The following is a 22562-nucleotide window of genomic DNA, read 5'->3' on the forward strand; positions in this document are numbered from 1 at the left end:
GCCCCTACCGGCAGCAATGGCCGTCTTCTCGTCCACTGTCACGGCTACCGCGGTGCTCGCTGTCACGACCAGTGGCTCGTCGGTGCCCTCTGGGGAGACAAAATGACCGTCACTTGTCAGCCCCTGGGGGAGCCGCAGCTGAGGTAGCCGAGCCTACTGTGTTCCTTAGAACGGAGGGCACGGACAGACCGGGCGAGGACACCCTGGGGCGGCGGAGGCGTGGGCAGTGGTGTCTGGGGAAGCCCAGGCCGCGGTCCCCTCGCATCGCGCCTACGTGCCAGGTGAACCGCACCGCGGCCGCGCTCCACGCTTGCTCTGCTGCCTGTCTGAGGCTGTGGCCCCACTCACGCGCCAGGCAGCAGCCGCTCGGGCCCAGCTGGACCGGCCCTCAAGACTAGGGTGGCCCCACATGACCCTCAGGAGTGGCGGGACAGGCTGTGTTTCGGACCGTGCGGTCCTTGGTCGTCCTTCGTGAGCCAGAGTGAGTCAGAGGACGCTGACAGCCCCCTCGGAAAGCCAGATGCCCGGTGAGCTGCACGGGAGGCTGGATGGCACCTGGCATGTACAAGGCACTTGGCCGACTCGGTGACTGCCGGCACCAGCCCCCTGCTTGCCCTCCCTGGCTTCTCTGCTGGTGACTGCACTTCTGGGGCACTCTGCCAGGCTCCCAAAGGCAATGGGGCTCGTCTCGAGTTGCTCTCTCCACCTGTTTTTAGGGAATTGGCACCACCACAGCTGCCGTCTCAGAAAATTTAGGGGGGCTCAGCCCTGCGCTACCCCAGGGCGCTCTGGCTTCGAGTCCCCATGGGGGCCATGCATGTGCCACCTAGCTCTGGCTCCTCAGCCTCAGTCTGTGGCCCTGGACTAGCTCTTCCAAGCTCTCCCCTCTACGGGTCAGACTCGGTTACTCAAAGTTCCAAGAAAGACGCAAAGTTTCGTCACGTGAGCTCCTACTTTGTCTTGCTATCAAATGTGGAAATAAGTAGGCCGCAGGAATCCCATCACGTGGAGGTTGTTGACAACAGCGCCAGCCATAGCAAGACTGAACCCCGATTTCTTTAAAAAGCTTTTTAAAGAATTAACTTAATTGGGACCAGCAGTTAGCATAACAGCTATGTCGCTGGACTCCCACATAGTCAACTGTGGTTCGCGTCCCGGACCCGGTGGCTTAAAACTCACGCCAGGTGTGTGTGCGTGCATGCCCAAGATCCCGAGAGGAGAATGGAGGAGAAGGGATTGTGGCGTGACCATCCCCCCCTGGGGGGTGATTTCTCGCTTTCTGTCTCTCTGTTTCTCTCTGTCTGGCTGGCAAGTGCACGTGCCCTATAGCAAAAACCTCTTAAAAATTAATTTGTTACTATTATTTAATTTTGCTATAGGGCACGAGTGGTCACCAGAAAGAGAGAGAGGGAGAGAGAGAGAGAGAAAGTGGGAAAGCAAGCCACCGGATCCAGGACTTGAACTGCAGTCAGCTATGTGGGAGTCCAGTGTCTCAACCACCATGCCACCTGCTGGCCCCTACGCCCAGATTTCTCATATGGTTGATATGAGGGCACTTGAAAAAGTTTGTGGAAAAATGGAATTAAAGTTGGAGTTCATTTTGGTGCAAGCGTTTTTTTGTAAACCCATGCAAATCTGTTTCATAGTATTCATTTTCCGTGAACTTTTTGATGCCCTCCTCTATTGCTAAGGTTACACATCACTCCATGCCGTAATCAAATGGCTCCAGGACTTGCAGTACCTAAGGCTGTCCTTGATTCTAGAAATTCGCCATGTGAACTGGGAGCGCCTACAGTGGACCTAGAAGGTGGCTTCCTTGCCTTCCTCTAGGCCTCCCAGGAGACACCGGCGTCCCCGGGCGTGCTGCCTGCCTTCAGGGGGCAGACCACGGCTCGTGCATGCTCACCAGCACAGGAAGTAGGAAACCCCATGCTGGGCGTGGAGACCACTGCTCTGGGCGCAAGGATTTCAGAGCATGGGTCACAGCAGCTGCCTGGCCCAGAGCCTGGGTGGGGGAGCAGGGTCACGTCCCGAGGGTGGCCCAGGGAAGACAGGCTGAAGATGGGGAGCCCTGGGCACTGGAAGACTCCGCTGTGTGCTGGTTGGTTCCAGGCTGACTTTAGAAACGGCATGGAGCGAGCCGGACTCACCTGCCAGGCCCCAGGCAAAGGGTGGCAGTGTGAGCTGAGAGGCATCAGGGGAGGGGACGGTCACCCGCCAGGGCGCATCAGGGGAGGGGATGGACACCCACCCAGGGCGCATCAGGGGAGGGGACGCCCACCCACCAGGGCGCATCAGGGGAGGGGGCACCCACCCACCCAGGGCACATCAGGGGAGGGGACAGCCACCCACCCAGGGCACATCAGGGGAGGGGACGCCCACCCACCCAAGGCCCAGCTCTCACTTTCCAGCCTTCTTGTCTTTTTTTTTCCCACTTATTACAGTGAAATTGCTGTTTTTCCCTTGGGGCGGATGGGCGTGCGCAGAGGTGCCCCCGTCTCCAAGCACATGTGTGAGCTGGGCGCGGGTGTGGAAGGAGCGAGCTTCTGCCTCCTTCCCCCGGGCCCCTTTTCTGAGTTGCCAGCACCCCTCTTCTCCGGGCTCAGCTCCCCGCCCACCTGCCTCCCACCTTGCACACCCAGCTCCCAGCAGCCAGCAGGCACAGTCAGCAGGAGCAGGGCAGGCCCCCCAGAGCACCTCCCCAGAGCCTGCGGGTGCCCTGTAGGGGTGGGGCCAGGGAGGAAGAGCCCAGGGCCTCAGTGTGGGAGGGGAGAGGACCCCTGGCTTGTGCTGGGTGAACGCTGGCGCCCTTGCTTCCGTGTGGGCGGAGAGCCAGGGCCCAGTGGCAAACCTGGGCCCTGGCCTAGCTCTGGGGCTCCTTGCTATGTGATCCCTGGACGTGGCGGAACCTGGCTGGGCCTGTTTCTCCCGTGTGAGATGGGGTGAGGGGTAGTAATGCCCATCTCATGGTCATGCAGCCTGACGGCGTAGGTGTAGAAGGCGTTTGTTAAACGTCTTAGCTATGGGTGCAGGGTGGAGGCACGGCCTGGGCTGGGGCAGAGGCAGCACAGGGAAGAGGCTTCCTGCTCAGAGGAGCACGCCGTCCTCCACGCCTGCCTCCCTGCTCTTCGTCCCCGGGGCATTTCTCTGCCATGGGTCCTGAGGGGGGCTTTGGGGCAGGTGGTGGCTGGAAGACCTTCAGTTCGAGGACATTCCATTCTGTGTGCACTCCAGTCTCCAGTTGGGGAGTGTCCACGCCTCTCTCCCCACCTCCCCCTGACCAGCACACGGAGACGTCCAGGCCCCGCTCCTGCACAGGGAGACCTGCCGAGAGCGCGCACTCCGCAGACCTCCGCCCAGACGGGCTCCTCAACCTGCCGGGGCCACCGTCTCGTCAAGTGGCCGAGGCCAAGGCCAAGACTCCGAGGCCCCTCTTGGTTCCAAACACTGATTTTCCTTCTTTCTCTTTCTTTCTTTCTTTCTTTCTTTCTTTCTTTCTTTCTTTCTTTCTTTCTTTCTTTCTCTCTCTCTCTCTCTCTCTCTTTCTTTCTTTCTTTCTTTCTTTCTTTCTTTCTTTCTTTCTTTCTTTCTTTCTCTCTCTCTCTCTCTCTCTCTCTTTCTTTCTTTCTTTCTTTCTTTCTCTCTCTCTCTCTCTCTCTCTCTCTTTCTTTCTTTCTCTCTCTCTTTCTCTCTCTCTCTTTCTTTCTCTCTTTTTTCCTCTCTTTTTTTGAGAGGTTTTAGCTATAGGGCACATACGCTTGCTGGAAAGACAGAGAGACAGAAAGTGAGAAATGCCCCCCCTGGAGGGATGGCCACGCCGCAATCCCTTCTCCTCCATTCTCCTCTCGGGATCTTGGGCATGCACGCACACGTGCCTGGCGTGAGTTTAAGCTACCAGGTCCGGGACTGGAACAGTGGTCAACTACATGGGAGTCCAGCGATGTAGCTGTTATGCCAACTGCGGCCCCCCAAATACTGATTTTCTTGGTGGTTAGTTAAAGTCACTTCCTCTTCTCTATTTGGCCACTTCCGGGTGGGAGCTGGGGGCCGGGAGGCGGGTGCCCACCGCTCCTGCAGTCCCTTGGCCTCGTAGGGCTGGGCGGCAAGGCCCGTCCTGCCTGCCTCCCACCCGGAGCCGCCGCTGTGCCCGCTTGGCGAGAAGTCCCGGAGCAGCCCTGCGCTGTGCTGCTCTGGCGGTCCCCAGGGTGGGGAGCAGGCCGTGTTCTTTATGTCTGGGAGGAGCCGTGACTTGGTAAGTGCAGCCGCCACTGAGACAGCGTTACATCTGGGCACTGACACGCAGGTGTTTAGAAACGGAAGTGTCCTAGGATCAGCTCCTCCCGGCACTTTGGCTTGGGACCGGGCTAGAACCCAGCTGTCCTGACTTGTCCTGAGTCCTGTGTCCTGTGTCACTCCGGGCCACCTTGAGGCTGCTCGGGACTGACGAGCTCGGCCGCCATCAGCCAGGGACCCTTCCTCAGGGTGCTCTTGGTCAGGTGGGGAGGAGGGGCCCCAGGGCCTGGACCGACCACTCCCTGTCTCCTTCCTGTCTCCTGCTGAGAGCACGGCTGGAGGGGGACATGCGCCCCCAGCCCTGCCAGGCCAGGAGGGGAGGATTACCTGCGTCCTCCTCCCTGCGCAGGTTGAAGACGAAGCTGCCCGCGGGCTGCTCGGAGGCCTGGCGGTACCACAGGGGGAAGTTGTCCAGGGTGAACACGCTGGCCTCGTCCTCAGGTGTCAGGAACTTCCTGCAGGGAGCGAGCATGGGAGCCTCCCCAGACGTGGGCGCACTCACCCTCTCCCACCCCACAGGCAGTGCTGCCCCTCTGGTTTGGCAGAGCAGAGCTAGAGGAGAAAGCAGCCCGGTTATCTGCAGTGCCTGCCTTTTCTGAAGGCACGTAGCAGCCAGGAGCGGCAGAGGGTCTGTACGCAGCCTGGGCCCGGGGTCCCCTCTGTGGACAGAACCCGTTTCCCTCTGTCTGGCTCACTGGCACATCCGGGTGAGTCGCTGCTTCCTGAGGGGGCATGTGTTCTTCGTGGTCATTTCAGCAGCCGTGGCCTCTGGGTCCCTTCCTGAGCTGCTCACCTTGCTAACTATGGGTCTGCATTCCCGGAGCCGCACTGCCTGCAGATGGGAGTGTGGGCCAGACGGGCCAGAGCCAGCGAGGTGGGAGAGCTGCTGGGGTGGGAAGCCCTGCTGCGGGCAATCGGACAACCGCAGGGTGGAAAGAGAGACGAGAGTTCAGGGCTTGGCTCCTCCACTGCAGAGCAGACGGCTCGTCACAGGGGCCATGGGGACTGGGCTTCACAGCAGGAGGCAAAGGGGAGGCCTGTCTGTGTCGAGACTGCCTTCTTTTGCTCTGGAAGCTTCTAGAGAGGGCGCAGGGGAGCCCTGGAGCATGGGTGGGCAGGTGCTTTCCTCTCTGGCTCCCATAACGCAGGGGGAGGAGGGGGACATCTGCCTCTTTGCTTTGCTGCAAAGGCTGCAAAGAGGGAGCAAGTGGGAGCAGGAGGGGCACTCGGCCTGTTCTCAGTCCTGCTGGATGGGCCAGCCATCCCAGAGCCAGGAAGGAGCTCCAGGAGGGCTTGGATGGAGGGCGGGAGCAGGGAGGCTGGGAGGCCAGGCCTGGGAGTGGCATCTGCTCAGCAGCCCCCAGCCTGCTCTGGGCTCCCGGGCCTCTGAGTCCTGGTTGTGGAGCTGCAGGAGGCGGAGCTCCGCCTACCTCCCTCCCCACTTCCCTTTGCCAAAGCACCCACCTGGGGGCGCTACTGGGCCAGTGCCTGGCTCAACAGGCAGACTTCTCCCTGAACGTGGCCTTTGCCCAGAGCAGGCTTCTCACCCTGGCACCGTGGCGTGAGTGACATGGGAGGTCAGGTCATGACTGAGGGCTGCCCTGGGTGGGTGGGTAGCTGCGCCCCGGCCCCGGCCCACTAGCTGCCAGTGGCACCTCTCCACCGCCCAGTGAGGATGCCTGGATGCCTCCTGCCAGCAGAGGGGTCCCCCATGGAGCATTGCTGGCTCGGAGTCCGAAGTCTCCCACGCAGAGCAGAGCGAGGAGTGTTTCCTCGGAGCTCCTGGAGAGGCTCAGGGAGCAGCCCCTTGCCCTCGGGCTGGGGAGTGTCTGGGAAGGGCACTCAGTCCGAGCACTCATTTCTGGAGCTGGCCCCAGGGGGAAGCAGTTTGGTTTTCCCTTGTGGGATCGGACCTGCAGTCAACACTCCCGACTTCAAGGCCTTGGCCGCCCTCCCCCCTGACTGCGGCGACCCTCGGCCCATCTCCCGGGGACACCCCAGGACATGCCTACGCTGCCCAGGGTACTTCCTCACTCTCCACGGTAGATCTCGACCCTCTGCCCCTGGCCTCCCAGGGACCTAGCACTGCAGCGCCTGCCTCTGTCCCTCATGAGCCACGGGGCACTCGGAGATGCTGTCCTTCGCGGCCCCACAGGGACGCGCTCCCTGGGCAGTCAGCCAGCAGGACTCACCTGTCCGAGACCTTCTCAGAGCCCACGAACAAACTGCGTCTCAGGAGGCCGGCCCGGGTGCCCAGGAAGGCCACGTCCACCACCTGGTCAGATTCGCTGCGAGGCAGACAGATGGACGCGATCACCACGTGGGGTCCAGGGGAGGTGGGAGGGAGCTGGGGGCCCTGGGGGCTTTCTGGGCTTCGGGCTTGAACCCTCCTGGCTTGGGAAACGTTTCTAGGAAGCCAGGCTCCTGGGAGCTGCGGGGACCTCTGCCTCAGGGCTGTCCACCTAGCTGCGGATTGCCCAGGTGGCTTTTGGGGCAGCTGCATCTGGAAGACAGAACTCTGGAAGGGAGAGTTTGTTCCGGGCCAGAGCAGGCATTCCCAAGAGCAGCGCGAACGCGGCACCGCAGTTTCAAAGCTCTGTGCACACGCCTCCCTGTGCTTAAGTGGGTAAGGAGTGTGACCGCCCCTCGGTCCTCGGTCCTGGTGGACTTCACGGCCTGGCCAAGATTTGCAAAGGTCCTACTGGCTGCCTGGAGTGTAGCTTTCTCAGCCCGGTAACAACTGTGAAGCTGACACCAGGAGCTCGAGGAGGGCGGTGCTGGGTGGAGGCCATCGCTGACTTCCGCGTCCTTAGCCCGCAGTGGTGGCTGTCACCTGGCCTGCTCAGCGCCAGAGCTGTGGGCTTCGGGAGTATACAGGCGGTCTTCTAAAGGCTCGCGGGAAATGCACATCATGAAAAACTACGCCTGGCATAGACTCCGAGGTTTTCACACCAGAATAAACGTCGTTCTCCATTTTCCCGGGAACTTTTCGTGGTTCCTGCTTACCAGGGAAGACGGCATTTTTTTGGACTCAGAGGTTGGACTGTGGGAGTCTCCCTAGTGGAGCTTTGGGGTGAGGCTGCACCTTGCAGTGCGGATGGACAGTGCCTGGACCTGAGCAGGACACTTGCCCTAAAGTCGAGACTGTTAGGGAGACGGTCTGGCGGCTCAGGGAGGGATCGTCCCCAACTCCAGTGCCGTGGAGGAGGCTCTGACAGGTCTGCGTCCAGGCCGTCTGGGACTCACAGAGCCTGGCCACAGACCCACTCTCTGGGGTACGGCCTCGGCACCTGTCTCTAAGCAGCCTCCCGATCCAGTTCTCTACTCAAAAGCAGGGAGAATTACCCAGGAGCCTCGCTCCCCATCGCTCGGCACCAGCCACGACCCACCCACAGCCGTCTGGGTTCATCTGCAGCCTCTCCCAACTCCTCAAGGCGGTTATTTTAAAGCGAATCTCAGAGATGTTCAGGAACTACTTCAATTTGTATCATTAAAATAAAAGGACTTTAGAAAACCATCAATACCATTATTATGCCTTTAGAAATCCCCGTAATTTCTTAATATGATCAGATAACGCAATTGTCTCAAGTTTTACAACTTGGTTTGAATTAGAATCTAAGGTCTGTGCCACCAGCTGGCTTGTAGCTGTCTTTAGGCGCTCTCCCTCTCTATACACACACACGCACACACATGCCTCGGTTACTTACCTATGTTATATGTATATTACACTGGGCTCTAACCCACGCCCCATTGAAGGGTGCAGCTCGGTGGGTTTCCGTGCCCTCACCCAGGTGGACAGCCTCACGGCCCACACCCATCCGCAGTCATCTGCAGTCTCCCGACTTGATTCCTCTCCCTCTTCCCTGCCTCTTTTTTTTTGCAATTAACTTGTTGAGTAAATCATGTCCTCTTTCTGGCAGAGCGGCTCGTGTTCAGGGCTTGGCTGATTGCACTGCGGTGGTTTCATTCCGCATGCTCTTCTGTCCTCTCTCTCTCTCTCTCTCGTCTTTTACAATAATTTTTAAAGGTTTTTCCACAGGGAAAGTGAGAGGTCATCCCCAGGGGGATGGCCACACCACAGTCCCGTCTTCTCCGTTCTCCTGGGGTGTGGGGCATACACACCTGGTGTGATTTTTTTTGTTTTTTTGGTTTTTTTTTTTGAGAGATTTTCACTGTAGGGCGTGTGCGCTCGCCAGACAGACAGAGAGAGACATAGAGACAGAAAGCGAGAAATCACCCCCCAGGCGGGATGGTCACACCGCAATCCCTTCTCCTCCATTCTCCTCCATTCTTCTCTCGGGATCTTGGGCACACACGCACACGCGCCCGGCGTGAGTTTTAAGCCACCGGGTCCGGGACACGAACCGCGGTTGACTACGTGGGAGTCCAGTGACATAGCCATTACGCTAACTGCTGGTTCCCACACCTGGTGTGATTTTCAAGCCGTCAGGTCTGAGACTAGGTCTGCGATCGGCCATGTGGGAGTCCAGCTCCATAAATACTATGCCACTTGCTGACCCCCACTCTCTGTATCGCTTATAAACTGGCGTTAGACTTAGGGCAGCTGTCGGACTCAGGCTTGAATTTTCACGGAGGTGTGTTTTTCACCCAGCCCTGCACACTATCTGATTGGTTAGGGGCTACAGAGAGCTACACCCCTTTATGTACACTGATCTGAAATGCTTATCCAGAGAAAAACTTCCCTTCACCAATGTTTGGTTACCCTGGGGCACAATTTGTGCAAGAGAGGTTGTATAAAAAATGGATGCTTTTTGTTTATTTACTAGTTTATTATTTAATAACAATAAATTATTTTATTTAATAAATAATAATTTTAGAATAATGAGTTGTTTTCCTAACATCTTTCAAAAATGACCGGTGAATCATTACAAACCCAAAAGTGTTAACATGCGTTATGTGTTTTAAGCCATTGCTATTTCTTTTTCTTTTTAGGGCGTGTGCTCTCACTGGAGAGAGACAGAGGGTGGGAGAGAGAGAGAGAGAGAGAGTGAGAGAGAGAGAGAGTGCGAAGTCACCTCCAAGAGGGGATGGCAACACCACAATCCCCCTTCCTCCACTTTTCTCTTGGAATTCTGGGTATGCACACACATGCAGCTGGCTGGTTTTTCAAGCTGTGGGGTCTGGGACTTGAACCGCACAGTCAGCCACGTGGGATCCAGCCACCTTAACCACTACATCGCCTGCTGGCCTGCCATTATGGTTATCATTTCTCCTGCCACTCTAATTGTTCCTCCTTCAATCAGTGAAAGTTTTCAAGGTGACTCTGGGATCTCTCTGGTACATTCTCATTCTCATTAATTTTTGGTAACTTGCTTTCTGGTATGCCAAGACATTCCAATGTGTCTTTTTCTTTTAAATTATTATTTATTTATTTAATTCCATTTATTATTATTATTATTATTCTTATTATTATTTTAAATTTGACCAGACAGAGGCAGAGAGAGAAGGGAACGTGAGAAAGCAAGCTGCCAGATCCGGGACTCAAACCACAGTTGGCCATGTGGTAGTCCAGTGCCTTTAGCCACCAAACTACCTGCTGCCCCCCAGTGTGTCTTTGCACATTTTCTGCTCCTACCCTGGAGTCCAACATCTCTCAAGGAGTGTCGACTCATTTTAAGGGAGACTAGCCCTGAAGTCCACGGTGGGGCTGCAGGTGCTCCTGTAGGGTGGCCCTTCAGGGACATAGCTGGGGTATCCTTACTCTTTCTTTTTTTTAGGTTTTTGCCATAAGGTGCATGTGTTCACCAGGAAGAAGAGAGACAGAGAGAGACAGTGTGAGAGAAAGCGAGAAATCACCCCCCAGGGAGGATGGCCACACCGCAATCCCTTCTCCTTTCTCCTTGGGATTCTGGACAGGCACTCGTTTTGTGCGATTTTCAAGCTGCCAAGTCTGGGAATCGAACCATGGTTGGCCATGTAGGAGTCCAACGCCTTAACCAGTAAGCCACCTGCTGGCCCTACCTTACTAATTCTGGAAGAGAGAACACATCACAAATTCACATGGATATTTCTGATTTACATTTAGCATTACATCCAGACTTGACTTCTTCGACTTTTGAAATTTGCATTGATTTTTCTTTTTTGCCTAAAACCTCCTGACATGAACATAGTATTTGCTCTAGCTGTTCAAAATAACAATGGCGGTATTATTTCTAGCAATGTGATTACTTAACACAGTTTAAGATTTTATTATTTATAGTTACAGATCTAAAATCCCTTGAGAGAATTCCCCCAGGTACAGTTATTTCAGAAACTTGATACACAGGTCTACTTGTTTCATTTGCTTTCAACTTTTCAGAAATTACCTTTTAAATTTTAATTTTGCTTTATAATTACATAAAACATTTAGATGGTTCCAAAGTCAATGTAAATAAGGCATGTTCTGAAGAGTCTGCCCATCCCCCCTTCCTTCACTCTTCTTTTAGAAACCGTTTTTTTCTTTTTTTTTTTTTTTTGATTGATCACTCCATTAAAAAATATGTATGTCAGGGCCAGCAGTTGACGTAATGGCTATGTCGCTGGACTCCCATGTAGTCGACCACGGTTTGAGTCCCAGACCCGGTGGCTTAAACTCACGCCAAGCACGTGTGCGTGCATGCCCAAGATCCAGAGAGGAGAATGGAGGAGAAGGGACTGAGACATGGCCATCCCCCCGGGGGGTGATTTCTTGCTTTCTGTTTCTCTGTCTCTCTCTTTCTTTCTGGTGAGCATGCGCGCCCTATAGCAAAAACCTCTCCAAAAAAATGCATGTGTACATCTGTACATACGATGATGTGTGCACGTGTAAATATATTTGCATCTTCTTCTTTTAGATGAACAGAGGGGTATTATCACATTTCTCTCTGTGTCTGGAGGTCATTTCAGAGCAGTGTACAGAGACAGTCCTCATTTTTACAGCTGCGTCGTTTTCCATTATGTGGATCAACCGTGGTTTATTTACTTAGGCTCCTGCTAATACAGGTTTAGGTTGCTCCTAATCTGTTACTGCTATTGGTGGAGCTGTAAATGAGCACCTCACATGTGGATCTTTTCGTATTGCTGTCTATCATCTTTGGGATAGCGTTCTAGAGGTAGGATTGCTGGGTCCAAGTATAAATGTGCATATAATTCTGCTAGATATTGTCAAATTCCACAGGGTCGGAAACACTTTGTATTCACCCCCACCCCCGATATACAATGACTGACCCCCTGCTGCCAGCCTCACCAGCCGTGACTGCTGACACACCCGGACGGTTATCAGTCTGTTAAGTGAGAAGTGCACTCTCAGTGGAGTTTCAATATGGTTGTTGTTGTTGTTGTTTTTGTTTTTGCTATAGTACGCATGTACTTGCCAGAGACAGACACAGAGAGAGGGAAAGCGAGAAATCACCCCCTAGGGGATGGCCATGCCACAAGCCCTTCTCCATTCTCCTGTTGGATTTTGGGCACGCATGCACACGCACCCAGAGTGATTTTGAAGCCACCAGGTCCAGGACCCAAACTGGTCAGTCATGTAGGAGTCCAACGCCTTAACCATTTTGACACCTGCTAGCCCCCAATCTGCAATTCTTTATTAAGAGCTGGGTTGAGCTTTTTTTTTTTTTCCCATGTATTTAGAATTATTTGCATTTTTCCTCTGTCAGCTGTCCAAATCTCTTGAATACCTCCTATAAAGTAGTTGGTCTTTTGAATCTATTTGTGAAGTTCTTTATTTATCATGAGTATATAACATGGACAGAATCACCCTCTACCTGTTTGATAAACTGCAAACATTCTTATAACTTGTCATTTCTTGACTTTTTACCTTGCTCATGTTTTTATTTTTGTCCTATAAACATTTTTTTATGTTGTTAAAACTGTCAGTCATTCCTTTTCGCTTCTGAATTTTGAGTCATGGTTGGGAAAGATCTCCCCACTCGTAGACTTTAGAGCAATTGGCTGTTTTCTTTGGCACTTGTATGGTTTCATTTTTTACATTTAAATCTCTGAGTCATTTGGACCTCATCCAGGTGTACAGTGTGAGAAAATAACACAATTTTATCATTCTCCATATGGCTCTTGGCTCGGTTATTAAAAGCCCGTCTTTCCTTCGCTGAGTTGACATGATGCCTTGTCACACGCTAAGTTTCCACGTGCACTTAGGTAAACTCCTCAGTTTTCCATTGTGCGCCTGGCCGGGCTGCCTGTTCAGGTGCCCACACCTGAGAAACCATCGAGGTCTTCTAATACGTTTTTATATCTTGGCCAGACTGACCCTCACTTCATTGCTTTTCTTTTTCCGGGACTTCCTGGCTATTCCTGCTTGCTCTTCAAATTAATTGTATAATCAATTGTATAATCAATTTATCTGAGTCCAGAAAAAAATTGGTGGCATTTTTGGAAGGGATTGCATTCAGTTTACAAGTTAACTTAGGGAAGATTAATATCTTTATATGGTGGATCTTCCCACCCAAAATACTACACATCTTTCCATGTGTTCAAGACTACGTTTGTGTCTCTTGGGAGTATTTTATAATTTTCCTAATTTAGATTTTCAAATACCTCTTACAGTTTATGCCTGGTATGTTCTTACAATAAATTTATTGTAGTGGGAACCAGCAGTTAGCGTAATGGCTATGTCGCTGGACTTCCACGTGGTCCACCGTGGTTCGCGTCCCGGACCCGGTGGCTTAAAACTCACGCCGGGCGCGTGTGCGTGTGTGCCCAAGATCCCGAGAGGAAAATGGAGGAGAAGGGATTGTGGCGTGACCATCCCTCTCACTTTCTGTCTCTATATCTCTCTCTCTCTCTGTCCAGCGAGCGCACGTGCCCTATAGCGAAAATCTCTCCAAAAAACAGAAAAGAAATTTATTGTAGTGTATTTCTTGTCCTTCAAAATAAGCCTTCTCATATTGTATCTGGTTTCTCTATAGATGAGATTATTTGCTTATTTATTTTCTTTAACTGCCAAAAAGTGCATATGCTTGTGTGTGTGCGTACACGAGCGAGAGCGCCCCCCAGTGGGGGCAGAATCATGCCGCAATCCTCCCCCACTGCCCATCCTGTCAGGATCGGGGCATGCAGGCACCTCTACCTGGTGTGCTTTTCAAGTTGCTGGGGCCAAGACTTGAGCCACAGTCGGCCACGTGGAATCCGGCTTCCTGCGCACAACCGCATTTAACCACTGTGCGACAGGGCCAGCCCGAGAGGATTTGTTTTTGAACGTTGATGTTATAACCACTACTTACCTACATTTTCTTACTGGTGCTACTAATTTTCCTATTCATTCTTTTGGCGTTTTTAGGCAAATAATCATTTTTATTTTTATTTATTTTTCAAAAAATATTTATTTATTTAATTCCATTTATTATTATTAGTATAATTTAATTTGACCAGAGAAAGACAGACAGAGAGAAAGGGAAAGGGAGAAAGCAAGCCACCAGGTCCGGGACTCCAACCACGGTGGGCCATGTGGGAATCCAGTGCCCTCAACCGCCCTGCCACCTGTTGGCCCCTATTTTTATTGATTTCTTTATTAATTAATTTAATTAATTAATTTATTAGAGAGGTTTTACTATAGGGCATGTGCGCTCGCCAGAAAGACAGAGAGACACAGAGAGACAGCGAGAAATCACCCCCCGGGGGGATGGCCACGCCGCAATCCCTTCTCCTCATTCTCCTCTCAGGATCTTGGGCACGCACGCACACGCTCCTGGCGTGAGTTTAAGTCACCAGGCCCAGGACTCAAACCATGGTCGACTACATGGGAGTCCAGCGACATAACCATTACGCTAACTGCTGATCCCTGCTGCAATCCCTTCTCCTCCATTCTTCTCTTGGGATTGTGGACATGCATGCACACGTGTTGGGCATGAGTTTTAAGCCACCAGGTCTAGGAACTGCACTCCATACGTGAGAGTCCAGCGATGTAACCATTACACTGTTGGTCCCCTTTTTAGAGATTTTTGCCATAAGGCATATATATGCTCATTAGAGAGAGAAAGTGAGAAGTCACCCCCCGGGGTTGGCCACGCTGCGATCCCTTCTCCTCCACGCATCTGCCAGGATTTGGGGCATGCTAGCACATGTGGCCAGTGTGTTTACAAGCTCTGGGCCTGGGACTCGAGCCGTGAAGTCAGCCATGTGGGATCCAGCACCTTAACCACGACACCACCTGCTGGCCTCCATATCATCTTTAAATAGAGGTAATTTTACTTGTTTTCCAATTCCCATGGCCTCTCAGTGCTTCCTCCTAACTGCACCAACACCTGTGGCCCCCTTTGCAGGAGGAAGTGGGCGACCCTCTAGCCCCATTAAGGTGCTGACTTTCAGGCTTGGGTCAATTTTAATTTTACTGGGTGGGTTTTAAAGATGTGACTAGGGGCCAGCAGGTGGTGTAGTGGTTAAAGCTCTGAACTCCCACATGGTTGACCACTGTTTGAGTCTCGGACCTGGTGGTTTGAAACTCAGGCTGGGCGCCTGCGCGTGTGTGCCCCAAATCCCGAGAAGAATGGAGGAGAAGGGATTGCGGCGTGGGCATGCCGGGGGTGGGGGTGGGGGGGTGATTCTCCCTTTCTGTCTCTCTCTCTTCAGCAGGTGCACGTGCCTCTGGCAAAAACAACAAAAGATACGAGTGGACATTAATATTTGTTCAAATGCTTTTTTAGTGTCTACGGAGACGGTTATATAACTGTTCTTTTTACTTTTACGTTGTTATTTTATTTTATACTTCTTTACAATAGGGCATGTGTGCTTGCTGGAGAGAGACAGAGAAAGAGAGAACATGAGAACCTCCCCATCTCCCCCCGGTGGGATGGCTGCACCACTATCCCTTCTCTTCCATCCTCCTCCCAGGGTTTTGGGCATGCACACGCATGCGCCCAGTGCTGAGTTTCAGGCAGCCAGGTCTGGGACCCCAACGTGGAGCCAGCTATGTGAGATCCAGCACCTTAACCTCCACGCCCCCTGCTGGCCCCTTTATGTCCTTTTTTTTTTTTTTTTTAGTTTTTTTTTTTTTGGAGAGATTTTCACTGTAGGGCGCGTGCGCTCGCCAGACAGAGAGAGACATAGAGACAGAAAGCGAGAAATCACCCCCCAGGGGGGATGGTCACGCCGCAATCCCTTCTCCTCCATTCTCCTCTCGGGATCTTGGGCACGCACGCACACGCGCCCGGCGTGAGTTTTAAGCCACCGGGTCCGGGACACGAACCACGGTCGACTACGTGGGAGTCCAGCGACATAGCCATTACGCTAACTGCTGGTTCCCTTTATGTCCTTTTATACTAATACCCCAGGTCTTTTTTTTCTGGTGCATGCCCTATTTAAGAATATTTGCTTCTCAATGATTCTCAACGTTAAAACACATCTGTGGCTAATCTCTGAATTTGGCAAGACGGTGCCCTTCTTCACAAATCAGATTCAGGCCTCTGCAGAAGGCAGGAGTCCGGGGTCAGAGTCCTGCCGGGCATGTGCGTGTGCCTTGTTTGGAGCCTAGTCCTCCACGCCTGAAGCATATGCCCTTGGGCGAGCTGCTTGAGCTCCTCTGCCTTGGTTTCCTCATCTGTAAAATGGGATAGTTGCCCCTGCACTGCAAGGTCATTGGGAGGATAAAGTGGCTAGTATATGCTAGGTGCTGGAGCCAGCAGGTGGTGTTGTCGTTAAGGTGCTGGACTCTCACATGACTGACTGAGGTTCGAGTCCGGGACCCAGTGCCTTGAAAATCCCGCCTGGCAAGTGTGCGTGGGTGCCCAAACTCCTGAGAGGAGGAGGGGGGAGAAGGGGTTGCAGTGTAGCCATCCCTTCGGGGGGTGACTTTTCACTTTCCCTCTGTATTCTCTATCTCTCTGTCTCTCTCCTCTCTGGTGAGTGCGTAAGTACTATGACAAGAACCTAAAAAAGAATAAATATGCTAAATACCGCACTCAGACCAGTGCCTGCCTACTGTCTTTTCTTTCTCTGTTTTAGTTTTATTCAGTTTTGTATAAGTCATACAATTATATGCTCCGGGATTATACCAAGAAGTTACACGGTGACAAGCATTTTCATCTCTTTTGCAGTTACCCATTCTTCTAACCAGAAACAACCAACGAGCACCATTTTTTCCTAAGTAGTCCTCCATAGATATTCTCTGTATACCATGTATGTGTAATATTTGAAACACACTCACACACTCACACAAATACTACGCCCCATGTTACAGAAATGGCGTACGCTGTACAGAGCATTCCACGTCTTGCTCTACTCAATAAGAGATTGTTCCTAGAAAACTCTGGGCTGGCAGGTGGCTTGGTGGTTAAGAGCTGGATTCCTACATGGCTGACCATGTTTGAGTCCAGGACCTGATGGATTGCTTTCTTGTTTTCCCTCTCTCTCTCTTACTCTGTCCTTCTCTGATGAAATTAAAGTAAATAAATAAAGTTAATAAAATAATTCTTCAAAAAAAAGAGAAACCTCGGGAACCAGCAGTTAGCGTAATGGCTATGTCGCTGGACTCCCACGTAGTCGACCGTGGTTCGTGTCCCGGACCCGGTGGCTTAAAACTCACGCTGGGCGCGTGTGCGTGCGTGCCCAAGATCCCGAGAGGAGAATGGAGGAGAAGGGATTGCGGCGTGACCATCCCCCCTGGGGGTGACTTCTTGCTTTCTGTCTCTATGTCTCTCTCTGTCTGTCTGGTGAGCGCACACGCCCTACAGTGAAAATCTCTCCAAAAAAAAAAAAAAAAAAAGAGAAACCTCTGTGGGAGCTTTGGTTAGGATTGCATTAGCACACTAATTTATTGACTGTCGCCTGGAGAGGGTTGACGGCATCACGCGGTTGACTCTTCCCACTCAGGTACAAGAATGACCCACTGTAATGAAACGTCCCCCCTCTGACCGGTGCTCCCCTGCATGCACTCATGCATTCACACACGCACACACCGCGCTCATCTCTCTGCCCAGCCACTGACCACAACGGCACCGGCTAAAGCAGTGAAGAGAGCGAGGAAGCCCAGGGCTCGGGGACCCCCAAGGCTCTCTGCATGGGCTGAGCTCCAGTCTCAGCGGTGATGGGCTGTCAGGGACAGAGCCATCCCAGAGAGGGCTCTTAGAACGGGGCTCTCTGGGTGGGCATGTAGGCCTGTACCCAGGGAGCCCTGCCTGGGGAGGCAGGAGCGCCATCTGCTGCCCGTGGGAGGCTGGCCGAGCCCCTGCCTTACTGGGGTGCTGTGAAGGTCTTCTCAAGCCCCCTCCACATGCCCGTCTTCCCCATCATTGTCATCATCATCGTCTTAGGCTGGAGGGTGTGGGTGGCTTTCTGAGCTGCTGGCAGGGGGCAGGAGGGGCTCTGGCTGGGCCACGGGAATCCTGGAGGCCTCCCCTCAGACCCCGCAGCACCCCGGTACGCACTCAGAGATGTTGAGAGCCAGTGCTGTCCAGTAGGCTTCCATGGGGGCCGTCACCACCGCGTCGAACAGCACCTCCCGCACCAGCTCCTCGTCACCTGGGGCCAACAGACAACAAGCTGCCATCTCCCCACAGGGACACCACAGCTCAGCACCCTTCCAAGCCCAGGGAGCAAGCTGTGTCCCTTCAATGTGAAACGGATCTAAAGCAGGTGGAGTGTGGTTAAGGCGCTGGACTCCCACAGGGCTGACCACGGTTAGAGTTCCAGACTTGAAAATCACGCTGGGCACGTGCACACCCAAGATCCCGGGAGGAGAAAGGAGGAGAAGGGATTGTGGCGTGGCCATCCCCCCTGGGGGGTGATTTCTCGCTTTCTATCTCTCTGTCTCTCTCTGTCTTTCTGGCAAGCACACGCGCCCTATAGCAAACAAACAAACAAACAAACAAAAACTCTCAAAAGAAAAAAATTAAAAAAGAAAAGAATGCGTGTGTATACATATGCATTTTAAATTTGTATTTGTATATATTAAAGTTTACTTTTTTGAGGGCATCCTCAATAGGGACTTAGAATGTCATCCCCTCCCCAGTCACCCAGCCAGCCAGGGTCACCGGCACACACGCTGGGCACACGCGGTAGCGGGGGAGCTGAGCCTGCGGTCCTCCTCGTGGAAGCAGCAGCCCTGGGGCCGCGCATTACCGCTGAGCCGCCCAGCCAGCCCGGGTGGCTCTTTTCCATCCCCAGCTCAAGTGACACCTACAGGGGTGGCCCCTGGCCCATCTGCTTTAGATGGTCCCCATCTCCCTCCCACAGAGCACTCTATCACGGCGTTTATGACCGTAACACCCCACATACACACGTAAGCGGGCCCTTCAAGAAGTGAAAGAAATGCCTATTTTAAATATATATATATATGACCAGCTGGGAGTGATGGCCAAGGCACTGGATCCTGCATGGCTGATTCTGGAGTTCGAGTCCCAGACTCAGTGGCTTGGAAAACACACCGGGCCTGTGTGTGTGCCCAGACTCCCAAGAGAAGAGTGGGGGAGAAGGGATCGCCATGGCTGTCGTGATTTCTCGCTTTCTGTCTCTCTGTCTCTCTCGGGCAGTCACACGGCCTATGGCAAAAACTTAGAAAACAATACAAAATGATACCTGGGTTTCTAAATTTTTTGGCACCAAAGTAAACTCATGCTTTGATTCATTCGTTCGTGAACTTTTCGAAGCCCCCGGTAGGCTCACGTGCTTACGCGCCGATTCCCCAGCAGAATAGAAGGTTTGGAGAGCAGGGGCTTTGTCTGTGCTATCGCTGTGTTTCTCTCTCCCTCTCTCTCATCCTGTCTCCTCCTTCTCCCTCTCTCTCATGAGGGGAGGCACCCCCAGCAGGGTCTCCCTGCCGTGATCTGCCCCTGTCTCCGCTGCCCCAGGTCACAGCACATATATGCATGCCCTGTGTGCTCAGGGAGGGCCTGGGACTTGAACCCAGGACCTTTCCCATGTGGGTCTAGCTGTTACCACTGCGCCACCAAACGCCCCCTGGAGTTCCAGTGCCTGCCCAAGGCCTGGCATAGAGAACACGCTCACTCAGTTATTGAAGGAAGAGGGACATGTGTTGGCCACCAGGGGGCAGAGTCTTTCCGTGGGGTGGCCGTCGCGTGACCTGCTCCTTCTTCCCAAGAGGAGTGGCCCGTGGGCCCCTCAGCTGCATCAGTGCAGGAAGCTCAGGGTCGGCCTGAGCACCAGGCTTAGGAAACACAGGTGTGGGGCCCGTAGGTGGCGGGGGGTTAAGGCGCTGGACTCTCGGGGTCCACCCACAGTTTGGGTACCAGATCTGGTGACTGGAAAATCACACTGGGTGCATGCCCAAATCCCAGGAGGAGAATGGAGAAGGGATTGCGGTGTGGCCATCTCCCCAGGGGGTGATTTCTCTCCATCTCTGTCTCTCTCCAGTGAGCGCATGTACCCTATGACAAACACTTAAAAAAAGAAAAGAAAACACAGGCTACGGGCTCTCAGAGGCTCCTGGCCTCAACACTGCTCGGCTGTAAGGCGCCATTCCAGCCCATCCAGCCCCGGGGACAGGGACGCCGCGTCGCCAAGTTCCAGGAACACTGAGGCGCCAGCTCGGCCCTGTCGTCAGGCTGGCTCTGCCTTTCCTTCAGGAACTCCCTCTTCTCCCAACCACCCACGCGTTCCTGAGACAGGACGGGCGACGGACTCCCTGCAGAGTCCCGACAGCAGGACCCCAGGGCCACACTCACACTCCAGGTCCGAGTCCTGCCCCGTCAGGAAGCGGACCATGGCCTCCAGCTGGCTGAGCTTCCGGTGGTCGGGGTCGATGTCTGTGATGCAGTAGATCCTGGAAGGCAGGGAGCCCGTGTTGTCTCTGCACTCCGCCTCTCCCCCCCCACCTTCCCACTTACCAGTCGTTGGCCACGGTCAGATCCGGGTGCAGCAAGTCGTGCAGGCCTGAAAACAGAGCCACGCTCAGGGTGACGCGGCCCGTAGAGGGTGCCCAGTGCGTAAGCCCCACCCGGGACCAGTGTGAGTGAGGGCCGGGTCACGCTAGCTCACTCTCAGCTCAGGCTGGGGCGCGGCGAGAGGGACAGCTGGGTTTGTCCAGGCCCTGTCTCTGAAGCACTCACCCTCCCACTGCCTGACGTCCACAGGAACCTGTTCTACAGGCTCAGGACGTCCTGCATCATGGGGTTCCTGTCCCTCCTCGGCCTGCACACCCTTCCAGGCTAGCTTTCAGCTGCCCTGGGCGTGCCCTGTGCCCCCCCACATGGCGCTCGAGCCACACTGGAGCCCTCCAGTACCTCCCTCCAAGGGGCCAGGGGCCTGCAGCCAGCAACTTCGGCCTGGCTTCTCTGTGCCTGACTGAGTCCAAGGCCACGAGAGGAGCCCGGGGCTGCCGCGCCTGCTGGTGAGCCCTCTGTAGCCTCTTGAGCTTGCATGGCCATGTGCTCTGCACGTGCAGTTGACAGAGTGAGCAATGGCAAATGCCCTCCTGGTTGCTCCTCAGTGCCCAGCACAAGCGGGCGCGGGACCGCTGTCCTGTTAAGCCGGGGAGAGGGAGAGGGGCCTCTGTGGGGCCCTGGACGGGATCCTGGATGACCCAGACTCAAGGTGAACAGCTGATGGGGGAGCGCCTTTCCCCACAGAAGCCCATCAACAGCACAGAGAAGGGCGCAGGACAGTGGGGGTGCCCTGTAGTGACGGGACCTGGGACTGTCTGGGCAGACAACAGTGGAGGCAGGGAGGAGGCACAGTGGGGGCCTAGGGCGTGTGAGGCGGGGCGACACGGAAGACAGGGAGAAAGGGTGTTCCAGCATTGCAGGGAAAGAGTGTTCTGGCATTGCAGGCGCAGGCCGTGGGGCAGACGCGGGGCTCTGCACACACACTGGCCACCTAGCTAGGCTGGGTGCTGGGGGAATGGTCTGCCCGGGACGGCTCCCAGGGAAGTCCCGAGAGTGGGAGCTGCGGTGAAAGGTGGAGAGGAGAGTGTCAGAGACCACCCCCTCCAGGAGACCGCGAAGCATAGTGCAGAGAGGAGCGGAAGGACCAGGAGAAGCCACTGGACAGCCCTTGGTAGCAATGGTCGGATGTGGCATTTCTAGAAAGATCTCTCGGGCCAAAGTTCAGAGAAGGAAACACAGAGAGACTAGTTGGAGTCCACCATGGCTCAGGAGAGAGAGGGCAATGACTAGGATGGTGGCAGAAAAGTGGAGTGATGGGGTTTCTTAGAAGAGAGAGGGACAGAGTGGACAGAGGGGTGTTAAATGGGACAGTGACCATGGCTTCGGAGGACGGCCTGAGCCCGGGGTGTGGGGCTGTCCTTTCAGCGTGCTCAGGTGACTGTAAGTCATGGGGGTGGGCCTTCCCCTTCCCCCACACTGCATCACCGCCCCTCCCAGGCTCCCTGCTGCTCCCTGCTGTGGTTTTCACTGCACCCCCTGTAAGGGGGAGTGGAGCCCTGACCCTGACGTCTGAGAATGCGACCTTCAGAAAATGGTCTTAGCAGAGGTGCACGTTGAGATGAGGTCACTGGGGCCAGCAGGTGGTATGATAGTTAAGGCCTGGACTCCCACACAGGTGACCATGGTTCAAGCCCCGGACCTGGCAGCTTGAAAGTCATGCCAGGCACATGTGCATGCATGCCCCAAATCCCAAGAGGAGACTCTAAGAGTGGCGGCCATTCCCTGGGAGGAGAGCTCGCGCTTCCCCCTCTCTGCCTCTGTCTCTCTCCAGCAAGTGCACACATTCTATGGTAAAAATTTAAAAAATTAAATTAAATTAAAAAATAGAGAGCGAGCAGGGTGCCAGTGTACCCGGGCTCTGCCTTGACTGAGTGCCAGCTCCCGGTGGCTTCAATCAGCAGAAAGCTGTTCTTACAGAGCTCAAGTCCCGGTGAGGTGTCCAGGAGGCCACGTCCCCTCTGAGGCCTCTGGGGAGCGGATTCCTCATCACTGCCGGCCCCGGGAAGCCCTGAGCTCGCTGGCTGGGGCCCCTCACCACCCGGCCTCCCCTCAGCTGCTTTCCCTTCTCAGTGGGACATCAGTCCTATTGGGCAGGGCCTACTCTAATGACCTATTCTGTTTTTCATTTACTTTTAAGATTTTTCACCATGAGGCATGTGTGCTCACCGCAGAGAGAGAGAGACAGAGACGGAGAGAGGAAAAGTGAGAAATCGTTTCCCTGTGGAGTGACCACGCTGAAATCCCTTCTTTTCTAGTCTCCTCTCAGGCTTTTGGGCATGCACACACATGAGCCTGACATGATTTTCAGGCTGCCAGGTCCAGGACTTGAACCGCAGTCAGCCATGTGGGAGTCCAGCACCTTAACCATCATTCCACCTGCTGGCCCCTAACGACCTCATCTTAACTTGCACCTCTGCAAAGACCCTATTG

The 22562-nt window shown here is 54.0% G+C and overlaps 1 protein-coding gene across 1 annotated transcript in view; it reads right to left on the reverse strand.

The window, feature by feature from the left end:
- CACNA2D4 (calcium voltage-gated channel auxiliary subunit alpha2delta 4) overlaps positions 1–22562 on the reverse strand; it is a 160946-nt gene that overhangs the window by 46327 nt on the left and 92057 nt on the right. The window contains exons 21-26 of the mRNA XM_006163246.3: positions 20076–20121; positions 19914–20011; positions 17658–17751; positions 6486–6581; positions 4621–4748; positions 9–89 (exon numbers count right to left, since the gene is read on the reverse strand). Of these exons, the coding sequence (XP_006163308.1) occupies positions 9–89; positions 4621–4748; positions 6486–6581; positions 17658–17751; positions 19914–20011; positions 20076–20121 (543 nt within the window). The remainder of the gene's footprint in view (positions 1–8; positions 90–4620; positions 4749–6485; positions 6582–17657; positions 17752–19913; positions 20012–20075; positions 20122–22562) is intronic.

The sequence above is a fragment of the Tupaia chinensis genome, unplaced genomic scaffold (assembly GCF_000334495.1).
Source record: "Tupaia chinensis unplaced genomic scaffold, TupChi_1.0 Scaffold141530_1, whole genome shotgun sequence".
Taxonomy (NCBI): Eukaryota; Metazoa; Chordata; class Mammalia; order Scandentia; family Tupaiidae; genus Tupaia; species Tupaia belangeri.